Here is a 23052-nt window from a genome sequence, read left to right as displayed (position 1 = left end):
CCCCCACCACCCAATATAATCTTGAATAAGTAGTCATTTCCATGTTCTGTATTTTACCAGGACGTCTATCTGATTATTATCTGTGTGCATTTGTAACTGATTTGACAGGTAAACTAGACTGGCCAAAGTCAAATAAGTGAAAGGCCGTTATTCAATGTAACAGAAGGAAAAACACAAACGCTAATATTGGGCCCGATATTGGAATGTCTTTTTGTCTGGCGACGGAAAACCATTCTGATAAGGCCTTCTCCACATTGGCTGCTTTTCCCGTTCTCTGTCTTTTTCGTTCTGGGTTAGTACTGGCGAGATACTGGGCACATATCTCGTCGTATTTCTGAGCCAAAGATAAATCGTTTCGTTTCCGTTTATTTGCCATGTTGACATTGTGAAAAAAAAAAGTTCTTGTCAATATTTATAGCCAAAAGATGATTAATCCAACTTGCTAAGAAAATCTCCTACAACTTACCTTTTGTCGGCATTTAACAATTTAAACAGTAATCACCATAATCGGTCACCCCAAATGGGGCCTCACATTGTGAGCTGCAGAGGAAAAATCACGTGATCAAAAGATCCTGCTAAAAATAACACTAGTAGCAAACGGCTTTTGTTTGTTACTGTCACCGGCTTTTGTTTGTTACTGTCACGGACAATTCATAGAGAAAAATATCTGACAAGTGTTTATTTATGGATTAAACATACACTGCTTCAAAAGTGGCCGACATGAGATTAAGGGATGCCTGCTTACGAAATGCACATGGCCGCCAACAAGGTGGAAATGACCGACTTTGATCCTTGATTGTCCTGCATTGTCTCGGCCATTGGGTCACATTTGAGATAAATCTCAGAGTTCATGGATTAATTACGATGTAATTAGGAAATGTATTGATTAATAACGAGTCATCCGAAATAATTTAAGAAACAAGAAAACAAGTTTGTTGTAAGTCTTTTCTCTTTTTTTAACAATGAAATTAAATAAAATTAAAAGTATTCATTTCTGCATGTACGATAGTATGGTATTACGTACGATCATAAATTTTACAAACACACCTCAAGTAACACAAACTTTCCTATCTTTTACATGCAATTGCCATTCGGCAAGGATAATTTTATATTCAAATATCCGAAAACACGTTAAAAAACACATCCAATTAACCGTTGGATTTTGTATTGTCATAATGGCAAATGGTTCCGTGCAGGACAAACATATTCAAATATCCGAAATATACAATAATCCGACATCCAATTAAGTGGATTTGACTGTGTATATATATATATATATATATATATATATATATATATGCATGTATAAATATATAAAAACCATCGCTACTTCTACAAAGTGGGGCAGCACACCACCACCCCCATCTCCCCGCTTCCTACGCCAGTGCTAGGTCAGCAGGGCTTCTAGATTATGGTAGCCCCACTCCCATGGCTAGTGATATTCAATGTTGGGCTAGTAAATAACTACTATTGTCATGCCCAATGGCTAGTGAATTTTTTAGTCAAATGTTGCAGTTGTCTGTTTTGTAAATATGAATATCCTGACCCCACCCCCAATGTTAGTGCTTTTAAGCTCTATCTCCCTCTTTAGGTGACATATCCCATTATTACTATTATTTAGTAAAATAGTACAAAATTTAAAGTAAAGTAGGCCTAGTGAATTTTTTATTGTGGCTAGTAAATATTTTAAATCACTGATCCAATGGCTAGTGGATTTTATAAACATTCTAGAAGCCTTGGTCAGGGATTTTCCTCTGTGCGCAGTCTTCCAAAACATTGATGATATTAGCCAACACACGTTTGTTTGGATTTTCCTCTGTGCGCAGTCTTCCAAAACATTGATGATATTAGCCAACACACGTTTGTTTGGATTTTCCTCTGTGCGCAGTCTTCCAAAACATTGATGATATTAGCCAACACACGTTTGTTTGGATTTTCCTCTGTGCGCAGTCTTCCAAAACATTGATGATATTAGCCAACACACGTTTGTTTGGATTTTCCTCTGTGCGCAGTCTTCCAAAACATTGATGATATTAGCCAACACACGTTTGTTTGGATTTTCCTCTGTGCGCAGTCTTCCAAAACATTGATGATATTAGCCAACACACGTTTGTTTGGATTTTCCTCTGTGCGCAGTCTTCCAAAACACTGATGATATTAGCCAACACACGTTTGTTTGGATTTTCTGACAAGTGGTTACAGCTTTAGCACGAACGATCTGTCGTTTATGTTGATATCGGTTTTGGATAACCTACCGACAGACGACAAAATTGTACATGCCAAATTTTATGCACTGCAATTTATTTTTCTTCCAATCACCAAACGAAATTTGAAATAATTAAGTCATGGGAAATCCCGAATGTTTTTATGCGTGTAGTGTTTTACAATTAAAACATGTTTAAGATAAGACATTGTTTAAAAAATAAAGAAAAAGTAAAATATATGTTTATTTTGTTTGGGGGTGGGGGACGGAACTCTTACCATGACTTAAACTCAGGACAGTCCCTTTAATTTCCAAATAGCATATGATTTTGTGCACGAAGCGAAATGATCAAAAGGAACGTGCAACTATGTAACTAAACTTTTTTGAGAATTCTAAAGACTGCGCCACCTTTGCATCACTGCGATGCCTACAAAGTGCCGACTTCGTATCACTGCGGTGCCTACAAAGTGCCGACTTCGTATCACTGCGGTGCCTACAAAGTGCCGACTTTGTATCAACTGTGTTGCTGATTTCAAATGAATACATCATATCTTTCTCAAAACAGCAATATAGGTTTATTTTCTTCCAAAAACAGTGATATTTTATAAGAAAAAAGAAAAGATTTTCTGACGAATGATTACAGCTTTTGCACGAAAAATCTCGTTTATGCTGATATTGGTTTTGCATAACTGATAGACAAACAACAAAATCATTCGTGCCAAAATTTTATGCCCTGCAAAGTTTCGCCAAATTATCTATTAAACTTAAAAAATGGCAGAAAAGCAGTTATTTTCGAATAAAATGTAGTAAAATTATTTTGCCAACTCAAAATAAAATTTGCCAATTGTTTTCAAAATTTGCAATTGGCGAATTTGGCAACTGCCAGAGCTAGCTCTAGAATAAAAATATAGCAATAACAATACAGCAATAACAATACAGCAATCTATAAAAGTACACATGTATATACACGTATGTGCCCACAGTTATTTTCAAATGCAACTCATCTTGTATCATCTAGAGACAGCATGGATCAAACTGGGGACCAGGGAGTCCTACTGATGGGGTTCAGAATATGAATCTATATTTTGTCTAATAATAATAATAATAATAATAATAAAAACATTCCCTACTAGGTAACCATAGGTTTGAAATCTTCTGAAACTGGACATTCTGCAATGTATGAACTGTGACAAATTTAAACAGCAATTCTCTTAATATAATCTATCTAAAAAAAATCAAAACAAAATTCTCTATAAATTTCCAAAATTTTAGGATAAGTAATTTTTCTCTTCGTACCTTCTCGCAGAAATCTTCAAACCTACATGTATGTGAATAGCCTAGCAGCACTGTAAAAATAATTTGTTTTAGCCTGTGATGGGATTCTCCCAACCCATCAGACAGCCAGTACTAAAAGCAACCTGCTGATGATGATGACACCTATTGTTAAGGGCATGAGCTAGGTCAATGACCAGCATGTGACCCCAGATAGCCTCAAGTCGGTGAATGGTGCAGTAAGCTCTACAGCTGCAAGCTTCACTCACATATATTCAGTGCACAGAATACAGGCTAGTCACAATACATATTTGTTATTCAGTACTAAAATTTAAAAAAAAACAAGAGTTCATTTATTTACTTATTTCTTTTATATAAATTTTATATATCGATTCATTAAGAGCACAGTATGCAAGCTGTCATCACCACGCAGTTTATTCACTACCGGATGTTTCAACAATGAAAACGGCTACATCATCTGGTTAGCTAATTATTATCAGTGCATATGAAATGAACCGGCCTTTCTCCAAATCTTTTAAAGGCTTTTACATATCCAGTATCGATTATGTATACATGTTTTCAAATAAAGCTAAAATGGTGGGGAAAGGTGTGTTAGATAGAAACATTTTGAGTGTTTATTAAAACCAACAAATGATTTTTTTATTTATTTTACTTTATTATTATTATTATTATTATTATTATTATTATTTATCATTTTAATTCATTTAGTTTATATTTTTTTAAATTATTTTAATTATTTATTTTTTATTTATAATACTACTATTTATTTTATTTTACTGGGGACAGCCATTTTCTTTTGTTTTTGTGACATCCGGTAGTACAGCTTGGGGCGAAGTGACGTCAGCTCCATCCATCTCCTCTATGCACAGTGTAAACAAACGCTCTAATTTACAAGGCACTTCACTTTCATCAACCTGACTTGTAAAATATAAATGACTTGATAGTATAATAAATTATTTAACTAAATATATTTCAATTTGTATCAATAGAACGAAATGGAGTTATAGTATTATTAGGCCTATTGGTAGGGTACGTGAGCAAAAACGACCACTCACAATACTTATTCTTTTCTTTAGGATGACGTAATTGGTCAGTTTGGGATTTTAGATGGGAAAGTCTACTTAATCAAGGGCTTTACAGAATTACTTATAGTAATAAAGCAGGACGGCTGATAATGTCCATTACAATTTGAGGGGTATCCGTGCAGTTATCACACAATTCCCTGTGATCTTAATAAAAGAGGCATGTCTTTTTAGTGTGTCTAGACACAGAGTCTGGGGACCGTCTAAATATACACCTACTATTCAGGAACCACTGGTACAGGCCATGGAAAGAAAAGACCAATTAACCAAGAAAACACTCCGATTATTATTTCAGTACATGGGTTAATTTATGTACAAAACATAATACAGTTATTTCAACACTTTGACAATGGTGGTTTATTTTATATTGAAAAATAATATATATAACTGTTGCTGGCTTACTGGGATGGCTATTATTACAGAACATTGCGATGCATCTGCAAAAATCAGGTATGTTTTGTTTCTTCAGTTCGAAGACCAATTCCTGACGTGACACGTTAGGTATTTCAATATTTATGTTATTAGTAGCCTACTACTATAGCATTTACAATATCCAAATTAAATAAACGCACACATGAACGTGCTTCGTCTATAGGACTGGCCTCGGTGGCGTCGTGGTTAGGCCATCGGTCTACAGGCAGGTAGGTACTGGGTTCAGATCCCAGTCGAAGCATGGGATTTTTAATCCAGATGCCGACTCCAAACCCTCAAGTTAGCGCTCCGCAAGGCTCAATGGGTAGGTGTAAACCACTTGCACCGACCAGTGATCCATAACTGGTTCAACAAAGGCCATGGTTTGTGCTATCCTGCCTGTGGGAGGCGCAAATAAAAGATCCCTTGCTGCTAATCGGAAAGAGTACCCATGTAGTGGCGACAGCGGGTTTCCTCTCAAAATCTGTGTGGTCCTTAAGCATATGACTGACGCCATATAACCGTAAATAAAATGTGTTGAGTGCGTCGTTAAATAAAACATTTCTTTCTTTCTTTCGTCTACAGGAGGACAGCCACTCCTGTGGAAATCCTTTACTGGTAATGTTATCCCCTCTTGGATCGCCACAAAGTTTATTTCATCCCTATTGCAATGTCACAAAGAGGACTGTCACCCTAGAGTAGTTTATATACTAAATCACGTGCAGGTCTACCTTTATTCTCTTTGTACTGCATCATTTATTTATTTTTACATCAGAGACAATGCAAATCAAGCTGCATACCTTGGCTGTTCTAGCATTTTGTCTTTACCCCTGTATTAAAAATGAGATTTAATATGTATAATTTAATAGTAATTTGTAAAGAAACAGTTTTATTTATACTAGATTTCTTTTTTCAAGATTGTTATTTGAGTTTATGGGTTTAAAAATTAATAACATGTTTTTATATGAATTTTAACTTTATTCATTATGAAGTTATATGCCAATTCATCGGTTTCCTTTTGAAGCAAACGGACTATATACAATAAGCACATGGTTATTATTCAACTAAAAACATTCTAGTTTTAAATTGGGCTGTGCAGTTAAATTTGAATGTGATAATTGGAGGGCTAGTTGAATTTGAGAAGGGTCAGTAACATTTTTTCTTCAACTGGCCCTGCTGCGACCATAGTTTTCGTGTTAATTTTCAACCCTGAGACACATGTCATTGAATACAACCACCTCCATTTTCAAAGTGTTTAAGAAAATAGACAATACCACAATAAGTAAATAAAGCTCTCCAAGTTTGCTAAATATTCACAAATGGTCTTCCTATAAGAATACAATAACAAAGAGTAACAAATGTAATGACATGAAATTAACACTAGTGAGATTTACACAAGAGAATAACACATTGTTATCAATTTCAAGCAGGCTGCGATTCTTTGATACCCCAAGTCAGAACCAAAAAGATGTCCATTTCTAAAGTAGTACTGTATCTTGTAGCAGGACAGAAACTGATTGTTAATTTTAATTTTTAGCAAAGAAGTTTCTCTCATCTTTATGAATAATTGTCATAACAAGATTAACAAATTTAAATGTACAGAGGGTGTACATAACAAGTGATAAACTAACAACTACTACAGGGTTTTATCACCTATGTTTCTAGACTCCGATAATCGGTATCATTCTCCACCATTCCCGAAAGGCTATGTCATTTTTTATTCCCAATTTTCGACTGAAAAATTCCCAATCTGAATGTTTTGAAAAAGACAAACGCTCCTTTCCTCTCCCATATTTCATTATACAAAATAGATATAATAATTTAAATAAATTACAAGTACAGTGAAACCCCTCTAAATCGGACACCCTTGGACCAAGTAAAATGTCCAGTTAGGAGAGGTGTCCGGTTTAGAGAGGTTAAGTTCTGTACTGTCCGGTTTTGGGGGAATTCCACTTTATAGAGGGTCTGGTTTTGAGAGGTTACACTGTATATACATGTATGTATAGTATTACTTTTTAAAATTCTAACTTATCTTAATGAGATGTTTTTGAAATGCAACTCATAATTCCCAATTTTTTGTGAAACGATCCTAAAATTCCCAATTTTAAAGCCATGGGCATCAGTTCAAATTTTAGAAATAAAACCCTGTAATATATACTGTGAAGGGAATAACACCGTCTGAATTGGTTAATAGCTGTGAATGGTTTTCCTCAGATGTCTGTGTCTTGGTCATCTATTATATATATCAGAAAACAATAGAAGATTACCTTCATGACAGTCATGCTGTAAATTGCTGCTTTTGTACATGTATTTAAGTCTTCACAATATTATCTTTTGGATATGAATAAATTTAGAAAATTTGTTTCTAATTTTCATTATTATTCATACTTACCTTGTACTAGCACAACAACAATGCTATATGACCCTGAGTTATAACCTCCACTGCAGAATTATCTTCCCTTGCCGGATGTATAACCTACACCCGCGCATGGGTAGACCGTATATCCTCGTTATCGATTCAAAGTCTGGAATGACTGAATCAAAAAAGACCTCCCTCGGGGCGGGTGGGAGGTAACGGTTGTTGTGCTAGTACTAGGTAAGTATGAATAATAATGAAAATTAGAAACAAATTTTCTAATAGTCTTATTCAACTTACCATACTAGCACAACAACAATGCTATAACAGATGTGATAAAACACCATTAAAGCACGAGAATTTAACATTAAAGGGAGGAGGTAAGAAAACAAGGAGCACTTACTCATTCAACCAGTAGTGTTCGTCTCAAGTAATGATACAGTGAAAAAGCAACCCACATCATACGAGGTATAAAATGTCAAAGTGACTTTTAAATTGAAGAACTACAACCACCCCCAAAATACGATCACTACCCGCAATCAAAGCATCAATCTCCGCAAGAGATTCATGCGCCTTGTGCGCTAACGGCAAGCCGAAATCCTGCCGCGGAGCGTCCGTCGCTAAAGGCCGGTTTCCAAACGAAACACCCTTGTAAGACTGAACAGCCTCCTCCGACGGAATTGCATCTGCGCACACCAGTCGGACCTGTTCCCGTACAAAACCAAGAACCGCCTGGTAATCATAATCGCCGTCTGGCGTACCATCGGCCAAATTGGGAATCTCATCGAGCACCGAACCTGGTACCGACCCTTCCCCTGAACCACACACTGATTCGGAGGGAAAATCCTCTTCCGAAGAAGAAATTTTTTCAAACGACGTGCCATGCGCTGCCCTTAACAGAAACGAACCTGCATGGGCAGGACGATGCGGACCGGCCGAATCTGCAAACTGGTCCAACCCCGGTCTCGCTGGAAACCCCGGTAGGTGGAGGGACTGGTGGAGGCGATTCCCCTAGCCAGGCCATGAAATTCTCAAAAAGAGAAACATAGTCCCCCCGAGTCCGCCCCTGAGGGCGACCCGAAACCATCGGACCCTGAACGAAAGGTTCCGCCCACGCAGTCGAGGGATAACGCTCTAAACGATCTAAAAGTTGATGACGCTGTACAGGCACACCAACAACAGAAGGGACGCCCAATGGCATTGCACCCAAAACAATGCCACCCAGCTCCGTGACCGAGACAACGTTGTGAGACTTTGCGATTTTTCACTAAGTGGCTCGATCACCGAAAGACGCGTTGGCCCTCGGACGCCACGACCAACCCTGCACCAGAAATCTGGTGAGACAAACGGCGCCGCGAAGCGGACTTCATCCGAGAGCCAATCGACCCCTCCACAGAAGGACCGATAACCCTGCCCCCATCAGCAAGATGGGAGTCGGAACTGAGAGACACAGTCGTTCCTGCCACGACTGCACTCCCTCCAACTGACGCCCTCGTTACAACCGTAACAGGCGCCACCTCCACCGACGGAGGCAAAAGCAAATCCCCAGGTGGAACGGAGCCCGACCTGGAAGAAACCTTCCCTGCTTCAGCCGAAGCAACAGCGCCCCCTCCGCACCAAGCTGCGCTTCAGGTTTACTGGTATCACCATGAAGATGGCGAACAGACGAGGAGGCGCCCTTGCTCCTACCACTTGTCCGTGAGCTCTTTGAACTGGACACCGACTTGCCGACCGATGGCAAATCGGTATGGAGCACGACCCCAGAGGTTGCCACTGTGCTCCGCCCGTCCTGTTCACATCTAATCATCCTCTTACGCTCGGCGTCTTTTGACAGCTTCTTAGCCTTCCCCCACGTGGAGGGGGACCAATTTACACAGATATGACACTGGCGTTCAAAACAACAAGAACGACATGCCCGACATAACAAATGCTGATCAAACTGGGGCAGTCGTTTAAGACAACTCCCCTTGGCACACACAACCAACCGGTTGGAGCCCGAGGAAGCCGTGTCAGACATTAACCCCCTGTGTAAATCACCCAAAAGACCTCGTATGACAGAGTAAACAAAATTACAAATTAATAAACAATTTAACAATTTGACAAAAAATTTACTACAGAACTCGAACACGACTGCAGAATCAAAAACGAGGATATACGGTCTACCCATGCGCTGGTGTAGGTTATACATCCGGCAAGGGGAGATAATTCTGCAGTGAAGGTTATAACTCAGGGTCGTATAGCATTGTTGTTGTGCTAGTACGGTAAGTTGAATAAGACTATTAGTTTTAATTAATTGTGTGTGACAGTGACACAGTTGTAACAGATAATAGAAGCATATGTTTATGGTGAACACATTTTTTCATACTATGGAATTTACTACAAGTTATTTATTTCTGAGCCGCTTGTTTTCTAAATTACATGTACACCATGTACACACAACATTAGTATATTTTTGTTATTTCCAAAACACTTATTTTTATTTTTACGTCAAACCAAATTGTTTTCATTACTAGTAAATTTTTACAGTTTAGCTAAATTTCTAGACCCTATGCTAATTCCACACTCTACTCTTATTGGCGTTTTTTTTAATTTCCACACCCTATGCTAATTCCGCATCCTACTTTAATTGATTTTAGAAAACTTTCCAGACCCTATGCTTATTCAGCCCAGCGCCCTCAATAGTTTAAGAAGTAGCAGGCTACAACAGTGATGATAGCAGGGGGCAAAGCGGGGGGGGGTCTGGGGGCCCTCCCCGAGAAACATTTGACGCTTGGCCGTTTATTTAGCCAATTTAGCAGGTTATTGGAGCATGTCGGGACCGGTTGCTTCCTACATTTTCTAGCAGCCATGTTGAAAGTCACGTGTAACGACAAACCAACCACATCACCCAAAATGGTAACGCTGCTTGATAAAAAAATTCGATGTGAACTAATCGCGTTTCAAGACAAATAAACAACTATTTTGGCACCTTGTTTGGATCCCTTTTGTAGGAGACTTTATTAAAGAAGAGAAAGCACTTTTTTTTCACCATCAACGAAAAGTAGGCGGCGGCAAAAGCTGTTTCAGACGGCGATTTGCCGCCGGAGACCGGGTACTTTTGAGGGCTCTGTCAGCCCCTATGTTTATTAGGCACTCGAGAGTAACTATATGAACAGTATAAATGAGTTATCCTTATCAGACGTTGTGATCTATTACTAAATACAAAGGTGGACTGTTTCTAATTACCGTATATCTTCGCCTATAAGTCGAATTTTTTTCACCCAAAAATTATTTTATAACTTGGGGGGTCGACTTATAAAGAGGGTAAAAAAAATTCACCAAAAAATATTACTGTTTTGGGGATTATTTTACAAGTTTTATTGTTGAAGTATGCCATGTATTTATACTCAAATATGTTAATTTGACACATTTATTTTTTATAACCTATTTTTTTTGGCATTAGAACGGTTTTGGTTATGCGAAAAGGCGTACGATCTCACTCACATGCCAAGACAACAGTCCACTTAGTTAAATTAACAGTCATCACTAATAATAAAAATGTAAACAATACTAACTACCTGTTGCCTGAGTTTATTTTGAAATCTGGTCACTGGCATTAATGGTTGTTCAAACAATGTTTTGGCGGTGATTAACTTCATGAATATTACTGAGCTTTCCCTTAAAATAGACTGATCTCTGGAGTTCACCATCTAGAGCAATAGGGACACACATCATTTCGTACAAAAACCAGTGTACTTTCCAGAGTTATCCTCCTTACATGTATTAATATGGCGGCAAAACGTGATACTTTCAGTTTTATCGTAGTGATCTGTTGTCAGTGTTTATAAATAAAGTTGTTGTCTGTGCACAAAACCATCTGTACAGTACTATACAGTAACAGTCAAACAGCTTTCACTCTGTACTGAGGGAATATTTCGTTTTGATGCTATGTAATAATGATAGTTTGATTGGAATAGTCTGATTATATTGCGATGTACAAAACGTTAAAACCGAAGTTTGTAAAATAATTTTCTTTTGTTCAAATATTATTGTTCTCATGTGCTGAAAATAAGAAATATTTCAATATTTATAAGTAGTTTTTCATGGGTCGACTTATAAACGGGTCAATAAAAAAATACGTTTTCAGGGCTTGAAATTAGGGACTCGACTTATAGCCGAGATCGACTTACAGGCGAAGATATACGGTAATAATAAATTAAATAGGCAAAGAAGTTTTGATCAGATTGGTATGTCTTCGAAGATGTCTGTTAAACCTGTGTTTTCTTATTTGTATAGCAAAGATACCGTATTGTTCCTATTTGTAGTGCCCCCTCTAATATAAACGCCCCCTATGATCACGAGAAATGTATCATGAAATGGTACCCGTAAAATAGTAAAACTGGCTTACCTGACTGCCGACTTGCAATGATTATAATCGGTAAACAAATAAAATCCAAACAGGTGAAGCACTACGACACTAGTATAGGCGAAGAGTATGTCACACATGTTTAACAAATGTATGTCGCTGTTATCTCCACGCAGAATGAATGCACGACACTCCTTTAACGCTGTTCAAAACCGGAAGTACAAACATACCGGTAGGTATTTACACCGACACCATAACACCGTTTAAAAAACGGTTAAATGATAACTTTAACTAAACTGCAAACTGGAGTCAAATGTCAACAATTTAACTTTAACTAAACTTAAAACTGGAGTCAAATGACAATAATTTGTGTACACAGTGACAATCAAATACACTCCGCAGGCCCTATATGCCTACTTGCACAGTACCATGTATTTCGATAAATCAGCTGACGATGTACGGTATGCTACGTCATTTCAACAAGAAAACATCACTGGTGGAGTGACTCGGTGGCAAAGCTTTTGATGTCTCAGCGAGCCAGACGCATTGACAGTTTGATACGAGGATTTTTCACACGTATTACGAAACGTGTTCTAGTACTCTAACTAGCGCGCCCCCTTTGTGTTTTGCATCGCGCCCGGGCGCTACAAATAGGAACAATACGGTAAGTACCAGTCATATATTAAAATCTTGCATGGACTCTACCATTCTTGTAAAAAAAAAATTCTGGTATTATTAAACGGATCTTTCTATCAGCTACATACGGTAAGTAGTGGCAATCAATATACAAAATTATTTTACATGCACTATTTTTCACACTCGCCAGATTGAAATTATGTGCACTGTACGAGCGCGATCGCACCCACACGCCTTAAAAGGCAAGGTTTGACTATGTCATTTCCTCCCATAATGAAACTACAGGAAATAGTGGGGTATATTCAATTGCCACCTTCAGTACTCAAGGACATGTATGACGTCGACTTTTCTACAAAATAATATTTGAATTTAAATATTATTTCTTGACCCCTTTATTTAAGAGATACACAACAAATAATTAGTGCCAGTAATTTTGGTTCAAATGTGTAATGTGTTTGATTGAGTGCATTCGGGTTTACCTGAACCGGAACACTGAAAAGTTTGGTTAACACAACAATCCAAATTGGGTCGCTTTCGAGATGTTTCGGCCCTGCTACAAATTTGGCCCCAGACGTTTCGGCCTCATAATCCTTGTCATTTCGGCCTCGTTTATTGTTGTTTTATTAAATCAAATTATTCAGTCACTTGTCTTTTGCTATTAAATTTTATCATAAGTATTTTCATTTCTTTTTCTCGTTCTCTTTCTTTCTTTCTCTCTTTTTGTTATTATTATTATTATTTTTAATTGAACATAATATCTGAGTGTTAAAGAATAAATAAGAGCCAACCAACCAAAACTGTATTTAGCTTTGATAATCCCACTATTAGCATAAAATTCATAAGAGGCCACATCGTCAGTGGTGTTCGGGGGCGAAACGTCTGGGGCCGAACATGTACTGGGGCCGAAACGTTCTGACACCATTGGATCTTGTGATTGTGTCAAACACACTCTCCAGTAGTGTGATATTAGAAACATAATTATTTTTTTTAATTAATTATATATACTCTTCAAAAGAAGAAACGCAAAACCACATTGTCGTAACATTTGGAGAATTGATTTAATTATTGAATGGCGAGTCCGATAATTACCAAATGTTGCAGGATTGTTCACAATTCACTCTAGTCCATTGTGAGTAAGTGATAGGACACACCACCAAGGTCAAGGTCATCTGGAGTCAATACCGGGTGTGGCCTCCGCGTGTGTTGACAACTGCCTGGCACCGCCTGCCCATTGAAGCAACCAGAGTACGGATGACGTCCCGGGGGATGGTGGCCCACTCGGCCTGCAAGGCTGCTGCCAGCTCGGGCAGGGTCTGGGGCTGTGGTTGTCACTGTCGGAGGCGTCGGTCCAACTCGTCCCATAGATGCTCAGTTGGGTTCAAATCCGGTGATATCGATGGCCAAGGAAGGACATTAATGTTGTTGTTCTGTAGGAAAGCCGTTGTGAGACGTGCTGTTTGAGGCCTGGCGTTGTCATGTTGGAACACTGCGTTGGCGTTGGCCATAACTGGAATGATGTGTGGCCGGAGGATCTGGTCAATGTAGCCCTGTGCATTCAGGTTGCCCTGCACGTGGACCAGGTCAGTTCTGCCAGTGTGTGAGATGGCTGCCCACACCATGACACTACCCCCGCCGAATCTGTCCACTTCCTGCACGCAGTTTGCCGCATAACGTTCACCACAACGCCTATACATGCAACATCTTCCATCATGACGTCGGAGCAGAAATCGGGACTCGTCACTGAACCACACCTGTCTCCATCGCAGTTGAGGCCATTGTCGATGAATCTGGCACCACTGCAGTCGGAGTCGACGGTGTTGTGGTGTTAAGATGACACCTCGAACTGGACGTCTGGCACGAATTCCTACCTCACGTAGGCGGTTCCGTACGGTCTGGTCGGATATCCTGCGCAAACCTGGTATTGCTGCGGCTGTGGAGGTGGCAGTAGTCAATCGTTCCCGAAGGTGGCGTACCCGGATGTAGCGGTCCTGCCCGGGGGTAGTGACCCGTGGTCGACCGGATCTAGGGAGGTCACGTGTTGATCCATGTTGCTGGTAACGGTCCCACAGTCTGGAGATGGTGCTTGGGGACACATGGAATGCCCTGGCAACGGCCGTTCTGGATTCGCATGCGTCTAGTCGGCCGATGGCATTGTTTCTCTGCGGTTCACTGAGACGTGGCATATCCTGGATTGTCAACTGTCGGCCAGATACAGAGGCCAGGCAAGCGAACACCCTGCACTTTTATACTGTCGGTGTTCATGTTGCACGTGCAGACAACGCACGTGCAGTGGTGACATGGTTTGCACGTGGCTGCGTTTTTGCGAATATTCACATTTTGGAACTTTATTGTACAGTAGCTGCGTTTTATCGAATGTAACCGTGGGAATGTGTTTGGGACATGCAATGACCTTATATTCACAAAGCATGAACCGGTAGGAAACATAAAATCGGAGTTATAACCCATTTGTACCCTTTTGCGTTTCTTTTTTTGAAGAGTATATATATTATTTTTGTTGAATAGATACTCGATATAATAATCATGGAAAACTAATTTGGGTTCCAATTGTTACCAAGAAATCCAAAGGCCTGCAATATTTCTAGTCAATGGAAAATTTATTAGCAACTACTGTTTAATCTTTTAAAATAGTGTATTTATCTCTAAAACTTGAATAGCGAATTGCGACATGATACTGAACAAAATGTTCCCTGCAGGGAAAGCAGCCATTATGCAATTTTTTTTAGCATAAGGGAATGAACCTGGGCCAGGGTGTGTTAGCTAAAATACAAAGTGTTACATGGTGGAGGGGTGTATAAAAAAGGACAATTTTTGCATTACATTATTGTTGACCCTCAAAGGTAAATAGTATAAAACTTAGTGTAAATTTCTGGAATCTATTCATGAAATAGTTCATCAAGATAAACTCGAATGTAAGTGCACATTGAGTTTATCTTGCGTACCTATTTTTCCCATTAGCAATCATATTGCGGTCGAAATAGCGACTACCATTACCTTTTCCCACCCTAATCGTGTATTGTGATCTTTTTCGATCATATGGAGACTAAGAAATACTTACTTTTGAAACGATCTTCAAACTGAATTAAAGGAAAAACGTCTAACTGTACTGTATTTTTGTAAAACATGCGGTGCCTTATGGGAGGAAAATGAAACTCGGAACAGTCTTGTATGTGGAAAAGGATCGGTGAAGTAATTTCTTGTTCCATAATAAATACAACAAAAACCATAAAACTAAAAATTAATTAAAGTTAATAAAATAACTTAAAAGTAAAAATAAATTAAAGTTAATATAATAAAATAAAATGAAATAAAATAAATTAAAGTTAATATAATAAAATAAAATGAAATACATTTATTAAGTAGGACTAATAGAAATGAAATAAAAATAAAAATATAATTTAATTACAAAGATATTTTCTTCAATGTCAATATTTTTTTTAAAATAAATAATGAATTGTGTGTGTGTGTGTGTGTGTGTGAGTGTAATGCCATTTAACAAAATAATACTTTAAAATAAAAGTTCACTAATTTCTCTATAAATAACTAAACACATAAGTACTAAGACTAAGAGAGTTGAACAAGATATACCAAATCTGATGTGTGCCTTTTTGAGTATAAAAATAAAAATATAATTATAATTTAAAGGTCAACATTTATCAAAAATGTAATTCACTACTGTTTGGTATCTACGTATACCTTTTACAATATATATGAAGTATCAATAAAATAAACATTTAAAAATTTACCAGTTTTTAATATATATTCGCAATAAAAAGTAGTGTTTTTCCCCATCACTTGCCAAAACGCCTGTCGACTCGAAGAGCCAAGTCACGTGACCCTGTGACGTGCTAAACAGCATAACATGAAGCGTGATTCGCAGCCTTTCAAACATTTTACTGGGAAGGTGGAACACGTGTATTGTTAAAACGCGGATATTTTATTATATTAATTGAATTGTATGGATGGAATATTCTTTTGGAGATAGTTTTCAAATGTAAAATATGGTGAATAATTGTTTAGTGTTTGGATGTATCAAAGCTGCAGTTTTTCCTAACTTTAAACAAACCGACAATCACAGGATTTGCATGGAAGTGGTTCTTAAACAGAACCCGTGCGTAATGGAAAGGACCATCATGATGGGATAAGATCTGCAGTGACCACTTCATCCCTGGGGATTACGATAATTATTTAAGGTGGTCGATAAATATGACACCTGTTTTGTTTTGTTTTTTTAAACATGTCTGTTCCAAGCCTGTATCCCCACTGGCACGTTCTACAATTGCGCATGATACAACAAACAAGAAACCACGACAAGCACGAGCTAAACTAGAGCTCAAAAGGGTGAGGGTGAGGAGGCAGGGAGGGTACCAGAGCAGGGGTGGCAGTGTAAAATATAGTGGTACAACTTTTCTTTCAAATTCAATTGAGGACATTTTCACAGATACAACAAATATAACCCACAAAAGTGCCTCTTTGAAAAGTGTTAGGCTATGCGCCGTCCCTGCAGTAGCATAGGGAGGGGGCCTACGGGAACCCATCCCCATTCCCCATCATACTTTTTTTTTTAAACTATTTAATTTTATAAAATCATATATACACATGTATATATATATATATATATATATATATATAGTGTGGGTTCCTCACCCCCCCCCCCCCCCCCCCCCCCCCCCCCCCCCCCCGACCAATCCCAATATAAAATCCTGTCTACGCCAGTGGAGAGCTTCAAGCCTGGAACGATAAAAAAAATATGGGTCTTGTATTTCATAATTAAATACAAACATTTTGTGCATGCGTGTATATATATATATATATATATACACACACACATACACACACAATATATATACACACACAGAGCGAGAGCGAGACAGTTATGTGTAAACCGGTACGGTTTTAAAGTCCTGTTCAGCTACCGTTAATTTATTAGGAAACAAAAAATCTGTCGACACCGGATGCCTTCTATTCTGGACTTCGGATGCAAATTCAAGAACAAAAGAACCTTTCATGTAGTAATTAGCTCTGTCTAAACCAGTGTGCGATCTTGCCCCTATACTGTCTACACCGGCATGCGATCATACCTACTGTCTGCCAGTGGTCACCCTTTAACAATGACGGGACTAATTAGGACACCGCAGAAAGTGTTATGAAATAATCGCGCCTCTTTGAGTACTTAATTACAAAGATATTTTCTTAAATGTCAATATATATATTTTTTAATAAATAATGAATTTACATATACATGTACATGTGTGTGTGTGTGTGTGTGTGTGTGTGTGTGTGTGTGTGTGTGTGTGTGTGTGTGTGTGTGTGTGTGTGTGTGTGTGTGTGTGTGTGTGTGAAAAATACTAAAAAAGGCACACATCAAATTTGGTATATCTTGTTCAATTCTCTTAGTACTTATGTGTTTAGTTATTTGTAGAGAAATTAGTGAACTTTTATTTTAAAGTATTATTTTGTTACAATGGCATTAACCACACACACAATTCAGTATTTTTTTTTTTTTAAATATTGACATTGAAGAAAATATCTTTGTAATTAAATTATATTTTTATTTCATTTCTATTAGTCCTAATTAATTAATAAATGTATTTTATTTTATTTTCTTAACTTTAATTTATTTCATTTTATTTTATTATATATTAACTTTAATTTATTTTATTTCATTTTAATTTATTTTATTATATTAACTTTAATTTATTTCATTTTATTTTATTTTTAAGTTATTTTATTAACTTTAATTAATTTTTAGTTCTATGGTTTTTGTTGTATTTATGTTGTATTTATTATTAACTTTAATTAATTTTTAGTTCTATGGTTTTTGTTGTATTTATTATGGAATGAGAAATTACATACAAGACTGTTCCGAATTTCATTTTCCTCCCATAAGGCACCACGCATTTTACAAAAATACCATACAGTCAGACATTTTTCCTTTAATTCAAAGTGAAGATCGTTTCAAAGTAAGTATTTCTTAGTCTCCATATGATCGAAAAAGATCACAGTACACGATTAGGGTGGGATTAGGGTGGGAAAAGGTGATGGTTGTCGCTATTTTGACTGCAATTCCGTTCCGAGCGATTTTGCTCGGAACGGCCATATGATTGCTAATGGAAAAATGGGTAAGCAAGATAAACTCAATGTGCACTTACATTTGAGTTTATTTTGATGAACTATTCATTAAAGTGACAGCCATTTGTTTACTTCCCTTTAAAAATAAAATAAAATACATGTATTATTAGCACTCACCATCTAAACTCTGTTTTTCTGATGAAAACACCTGACATTGTTTTGACGTTTCCACCGACGACGACGAAGACGTTGATGCCTGGGTATCCCACGAGTTGCTGTAGTCGAACGACGTAGAGCTACAGCTGACTGGTAAAAAATCCCCTTCCGACCCCAGGTCAAGTGACGTAATGTCCGTCGACTTCAAAGCCTTGTCAGCTAGCTCCAAAGATTCGTCAAAACCACAACCTGGATTTTCAAGGGCATCCATAACCCCTTCAAGTACTGACACCCACGCTCCTACGATTAAAGACAAAAAACATCAATGAAATCATATGAAACGGACTGTCGGCAAGAACAAAGAAATCCCTGTTGTTAAAAAAAATATACAATAAAAAATACCGGAAAGCGAGTATTCGCATTAGTTATGCATTTACCCTATTTATCTATCATCGATCGATAATCGGCCATTTGTGCACACATTATTAATATGCACGAGTAATATCCAGAATGAATCAAATGCATCTATGCATAAAACCTTAACGTTCACCAAAACAACCAAATGCGGGTCAATATGGCAGCCAAAATACACCGCAATCTTAATAGCCCGGCGTATTTTACCATGATCCTTTGCGACAAATTACTATTATTCCACAAAATGTTTTAATAATGACACAAAATAAACGATATTCCAATCTAGTTACATATATTAAATGTTTTAAAAATCCGACCAATACAGAAAATAACTTGTTCATTTCGTTATCCTACAATTTTATGTTTTAACCATGGAACACAGTATAATATATATTTTAATACGTTTAAACTTCCCGCCACATTTATATTGAACTAGTACAGTAGTAGTATACCGTTCGCCAGTTACGTTACTAAAATCGTGAGGTGTGGGATTGCGGCCTTGGTGTTGGGTATAAAGACACAGTGAGACACTTGCTGTCATATGAGCATATGAGGACACCCCCCCCCCCCCCCCCCCCCCCCCCCAGTGTTGGAACAAAACCTCAAATTTGGGGAAACATGATACAGATATTCGGGCAAAATGTGTTTACCTAAAACCTTTTAACAATGTATTTCCATCATTATACCCTCAAAATGCGTGGTGATTCGTTTGCAACCCCATATAGTTGTTTGGTAGTAATGTTAATATGAATATTTCTTTTTAATGTTTTTTTATCCAGATTCATGCATTTTCGTTTAATTCGGGCAAAAACCAGCCTAGCCCCCTACAAAAATATAATGGGGGGTCTGGAGGTGATCACATCAACACTATATACTAAATGCAAACAATGACTGCTATCAAAACTCATCCATAATGTCAGAAAATTAATTGTGTTACAGACAGTCATTCCCAAACTATAACATTCATTCATACGCGAATAATCTTCACTTTGTTTTACAAGTAGAAGTAATATGGGTATGTTTTGTCATGCATTCATACAGAACAAAATATTTATAGTTTGTTCAAGAAAACAGTGGAAACTGAAATGATCAAAGCTGTAGGCTAGGCCCTATCTCTGCACAATGCAGAGTCGAATGGGATTGAGCAGAATAGTGGTCGATTCCATGGATGTATAGGAGGTGCCCATTCCCTAACTGATCTTTTACTGGATATTTCGTCCTTTTTGCACTATCAGATAGAGGACTGCTACTCCCAGACTAGATTTATAAATCAAAACTAGAACAGGACAGGACAGGACAGAGCTCATTGGAATAAATACAGCTGTGATGACATGCACTCATGAATCACTGTCAAAACAGTTATATCAGGTATTCTGGAAAGATGAGCATATCCTACCACGTCGGTACGTGGCACCCGTCATAAGTAGGCCTACTGCATCTAAAACTTTTTTCTTTTCTTTTTAAATGTGCAAGAGTTTCACAAATTTTGGTCAGTGATGTAGATATAGTCTCCAAATGTCTACAATAAAACTATTTGAATGCCCTCGGGAGTCCCTGGGCATAACCCTAATGGAACAACTTCTGTGGCGTTGTTTGAAATCTGAATACAATGGTATCTTAAAAGTTGTGACATGTAGAAATCAAAAGCTGGAGCAGAAGGTAGGCGTATCTTGCTCCACATACAGGGAAAATTGACGCGTTCTCGTCACACCACCAGGCGAGGTACACGTATACGTAAACATGAACGTAGGAAGGTGCCAAAAAGTGTGTGTGTGTGTGGGGGGGGGGGGACACTTTTATATTTACACACTTTTACACTATTATAAAGCAAATATAAAGCAAAATATCTGAAATGTGGGAGGCACATGCCCCCTTGCTCGCAGAAACCCCCCACCCGCTTCCTACGCCAGTGGTAGATGAAATTTGAAAACGGGAACGCGTTCACGAACACGTTCCTGCCTCTTCAAAACGTTTAGGAATACGCCACCTGCACCTAAACACAGTTTCGAATACACCTCTCGTGACCGCGAGATAGGGTACCGGAAGTCTTCTTTCTTCAGCGTATAATATTTTTGTTGGTATATTATAGAACATTTAACAAAATGTGCGTGTATGGTTTATGACAGAACGTTATTCTGTCTTTTCTAATACTATATACGTACGTTTTTGTTGTTGTTTTGTTTTATTATTTATTTTTAACGAAATATATATATTGTTATGTCTGTTTATTGTGTTTACGCACAGTATGTAATTTCGAACAAATTTCGAAACTTCCTTATTTTCTCCTTAACAGCTGTTTTTGTTTGAAACATGTTTTATTGTTGTTAAACTTAAAGATGCAGTTTGAGCGAAAAACGGCTACACCTATTAAAGTGGGAAGCAATAGCAATTTAAATAGACTTTGTGATGGATCTTAGGTGTTCCAAGGAATGAAGGCCTTGGAATTTGGTCATGGATTGTCTGCCATGTTTATAAATAATCAAGCATTAATCTAACCGGTGAAATGGATTGTTTTTCTCACCGAAAGTTGGCCAAAGTCACCAAGTTGTAATATTTTATTTTACAGTAGTCAAAAGTCAAGTCGCTGTAATATTTTGAATGTAATCAGATTTAAATACAGCCATGTCCTGTGTATCGCCGCGTCTGGTTATTCAGCGCACTTGGTAATTTGCTTGTATGCTTAAGAAGTTGTCATGTTGTCAGTGTTTTTAACAAATTAAGTTCAATTTACACCTTAATTGACCGTCATTCCAGTTCACAATTGTCACATTGTTAAAAAAAATAATAGCGAAATAAGATCCACATGTGTGCACAATCTACCCGAGAATAAAAAATCCATATAGGCATCTTAGCCATGCATGACAGTGAACATGTATGCATCTGCAGTACTGTGTCACACAAGAAAACAATTCCGAAACTGATCATGAGATGGGTCATGTGTGATCTTTCATTTTCATAGTAATATTTTTTAACAAGATAAAACAAAAAAGTACTAAAATAATCCTGGTATAATAGTGTAGCGTTTATGGGCTTCAAAGTTACGTCATGGGGGGTCTATAAATAGCGGGATCACCGATCCACATCTACTGTGCCGAATCATCAGACATGCAAATCATTTTGGATACAAGGGTGTTATGCACAATTTTAAAATGTTTATTTACTACAGACATAAAACAATTTGTAGTGTATTTCAGATTATGCATGGCTTCATTAGTTAGTGACCCATTTTATTAAATATTTCACGGTGTTCACAATAGAAAATAGTCTTTGAATGCTTAAGTGTGTCAATACACCAGACAGCACTATCAAAATCTCAAATGGGCTAATTCTCAGAATGCTGGTCAACTTGCCCCAAAACCAGATCGCCCCCTCTCCCCCCCCCCCCCCCCCTTTACCAACTCTCCCCAAACAGTTAAGTCAACTTGCCCTCCAAAAGTTATCCACTTACCTGAAGGGGACTAATAAAATATTGAGGGTAACAGGCAGAGATTTTACTGTATGTTATATACATGTATATATCTAGTTTTATTTTATTTTTAGAGTTTCTGCTTAACACAGAATGTCTGACAGTGAGGATAGCAATTTGTCTGGAGCAGAAAGTGAGGTAATCTTTATTCTTTCTTATTCAGGGTTATTCTAGAGAGGAAAAGGTAATTTTAACTACAATGTATATAACTATATATAACTGTATATAACTAATATATACAGTCAACTCCACTTATTTGCACATCGGTTTATAGCATAATTCGGTTAATCGACTATTTTCACCCAACACGGAACCATTTGCCCTTATAACACTACAAAACATCCGGTTAATTGCACAGACTACAGGCTATATATCGGTTATTTGCACATATAAATAACGATTTTTTTGTTTTTTTTGGTGCTAAATTAATGTCACAAATGACTGAGAATGTCTATCAAACTTTGGCAAAAAAACTCAAATAAATCACCGATTAATCTGTTTTGTTTGAGCTCACTGTGTGGTAAGCCGACTGTAAGTGTAATCGCTGTTTACAGAGTCGACGTGTGACATGCAAATGAGATGGTGTGCACGTTACTACTG

General features: G+C 37.6%; 2 protein-coding genes across 6 annotated transcripts in view; one reads left to right on the top strand and one right to left on the bottom strand.

Moving 5' to 3' along the window:
• The window catches only part of LOC121381855 (ecdysone-induced protein 78C-like), a 51984-nt gene extending 32835 nt beyond the window's left edge, over positions 1 to 19149 (bottom strand). Inside the window, exons 1-2 of the mRNA XM_041511227.1 lie at positions 19010 to 19149; positions 18594 to 18872 (exon numbers count right to left, since the gene is read on the bottom strand). Coding sequence (XP_041367161.1) covers positions 18594 to 18843 — 250 coding nt within the window. The 5' untranslated portion in view covers positions 18844 to 18872; positions 19010 to 19149. The remainder of the gene's footprint in view (positions 1 to 18593; positions 18873 to 19009) is intronic.
• Positions 19150 to 21011: 1862 nt separating this feature from the next.
• Positions 21012 to 23052, top strand: part of LOC121380683 (transcription elongation factor SPT5-like) — a 34268-nt gene continuing 32227 nt past the window's right edge. Inside the window, exons 1-2 of one of the 5 annotated variants that reach the window (XM_041509626.1) lie at positions 21012 to 21144; positions 22527 to 22590. In XM_041509626.1, coding sequence (XP_041365560.1) covers positions 22546 to 22590 — 45 coding nt within the window. In that variant the 5' untranslated portion in view covers positions 21012 to 21144; positions 22527 to 22545. The remainder of the gene's footprint in view (positions 21145 to 22526; positions 22591 to 23052) is intronic. The other 4 variants (XM_041509628.1, XM_041509630.1, XM_041509627.1 and 1 more) reach the window with 4 other exon arrangements.

The sequence above is a fragment of the Gigantopelta aegis genome, chromosome 9 (assembly GCF_016097555.1).
Source record: "Gigantopelta aegis isolate Gae_Host chromosome 9, Gae_host_genome, whole genome shotgun sequence".
Classification (NCBI taxonomy): domain Eukaryota; kingdom Metazoa; phylum Mollusca; class Gastropoda; order Neomphalida; family Peltospiridae; genus Gigantopelta; species Gigantopelta aegis.
The sequence above is the reverse complement of the archived record's forward strand: the minus strand, read 5'-3'. Positions and strand labels throughout refer to the sequence as shown.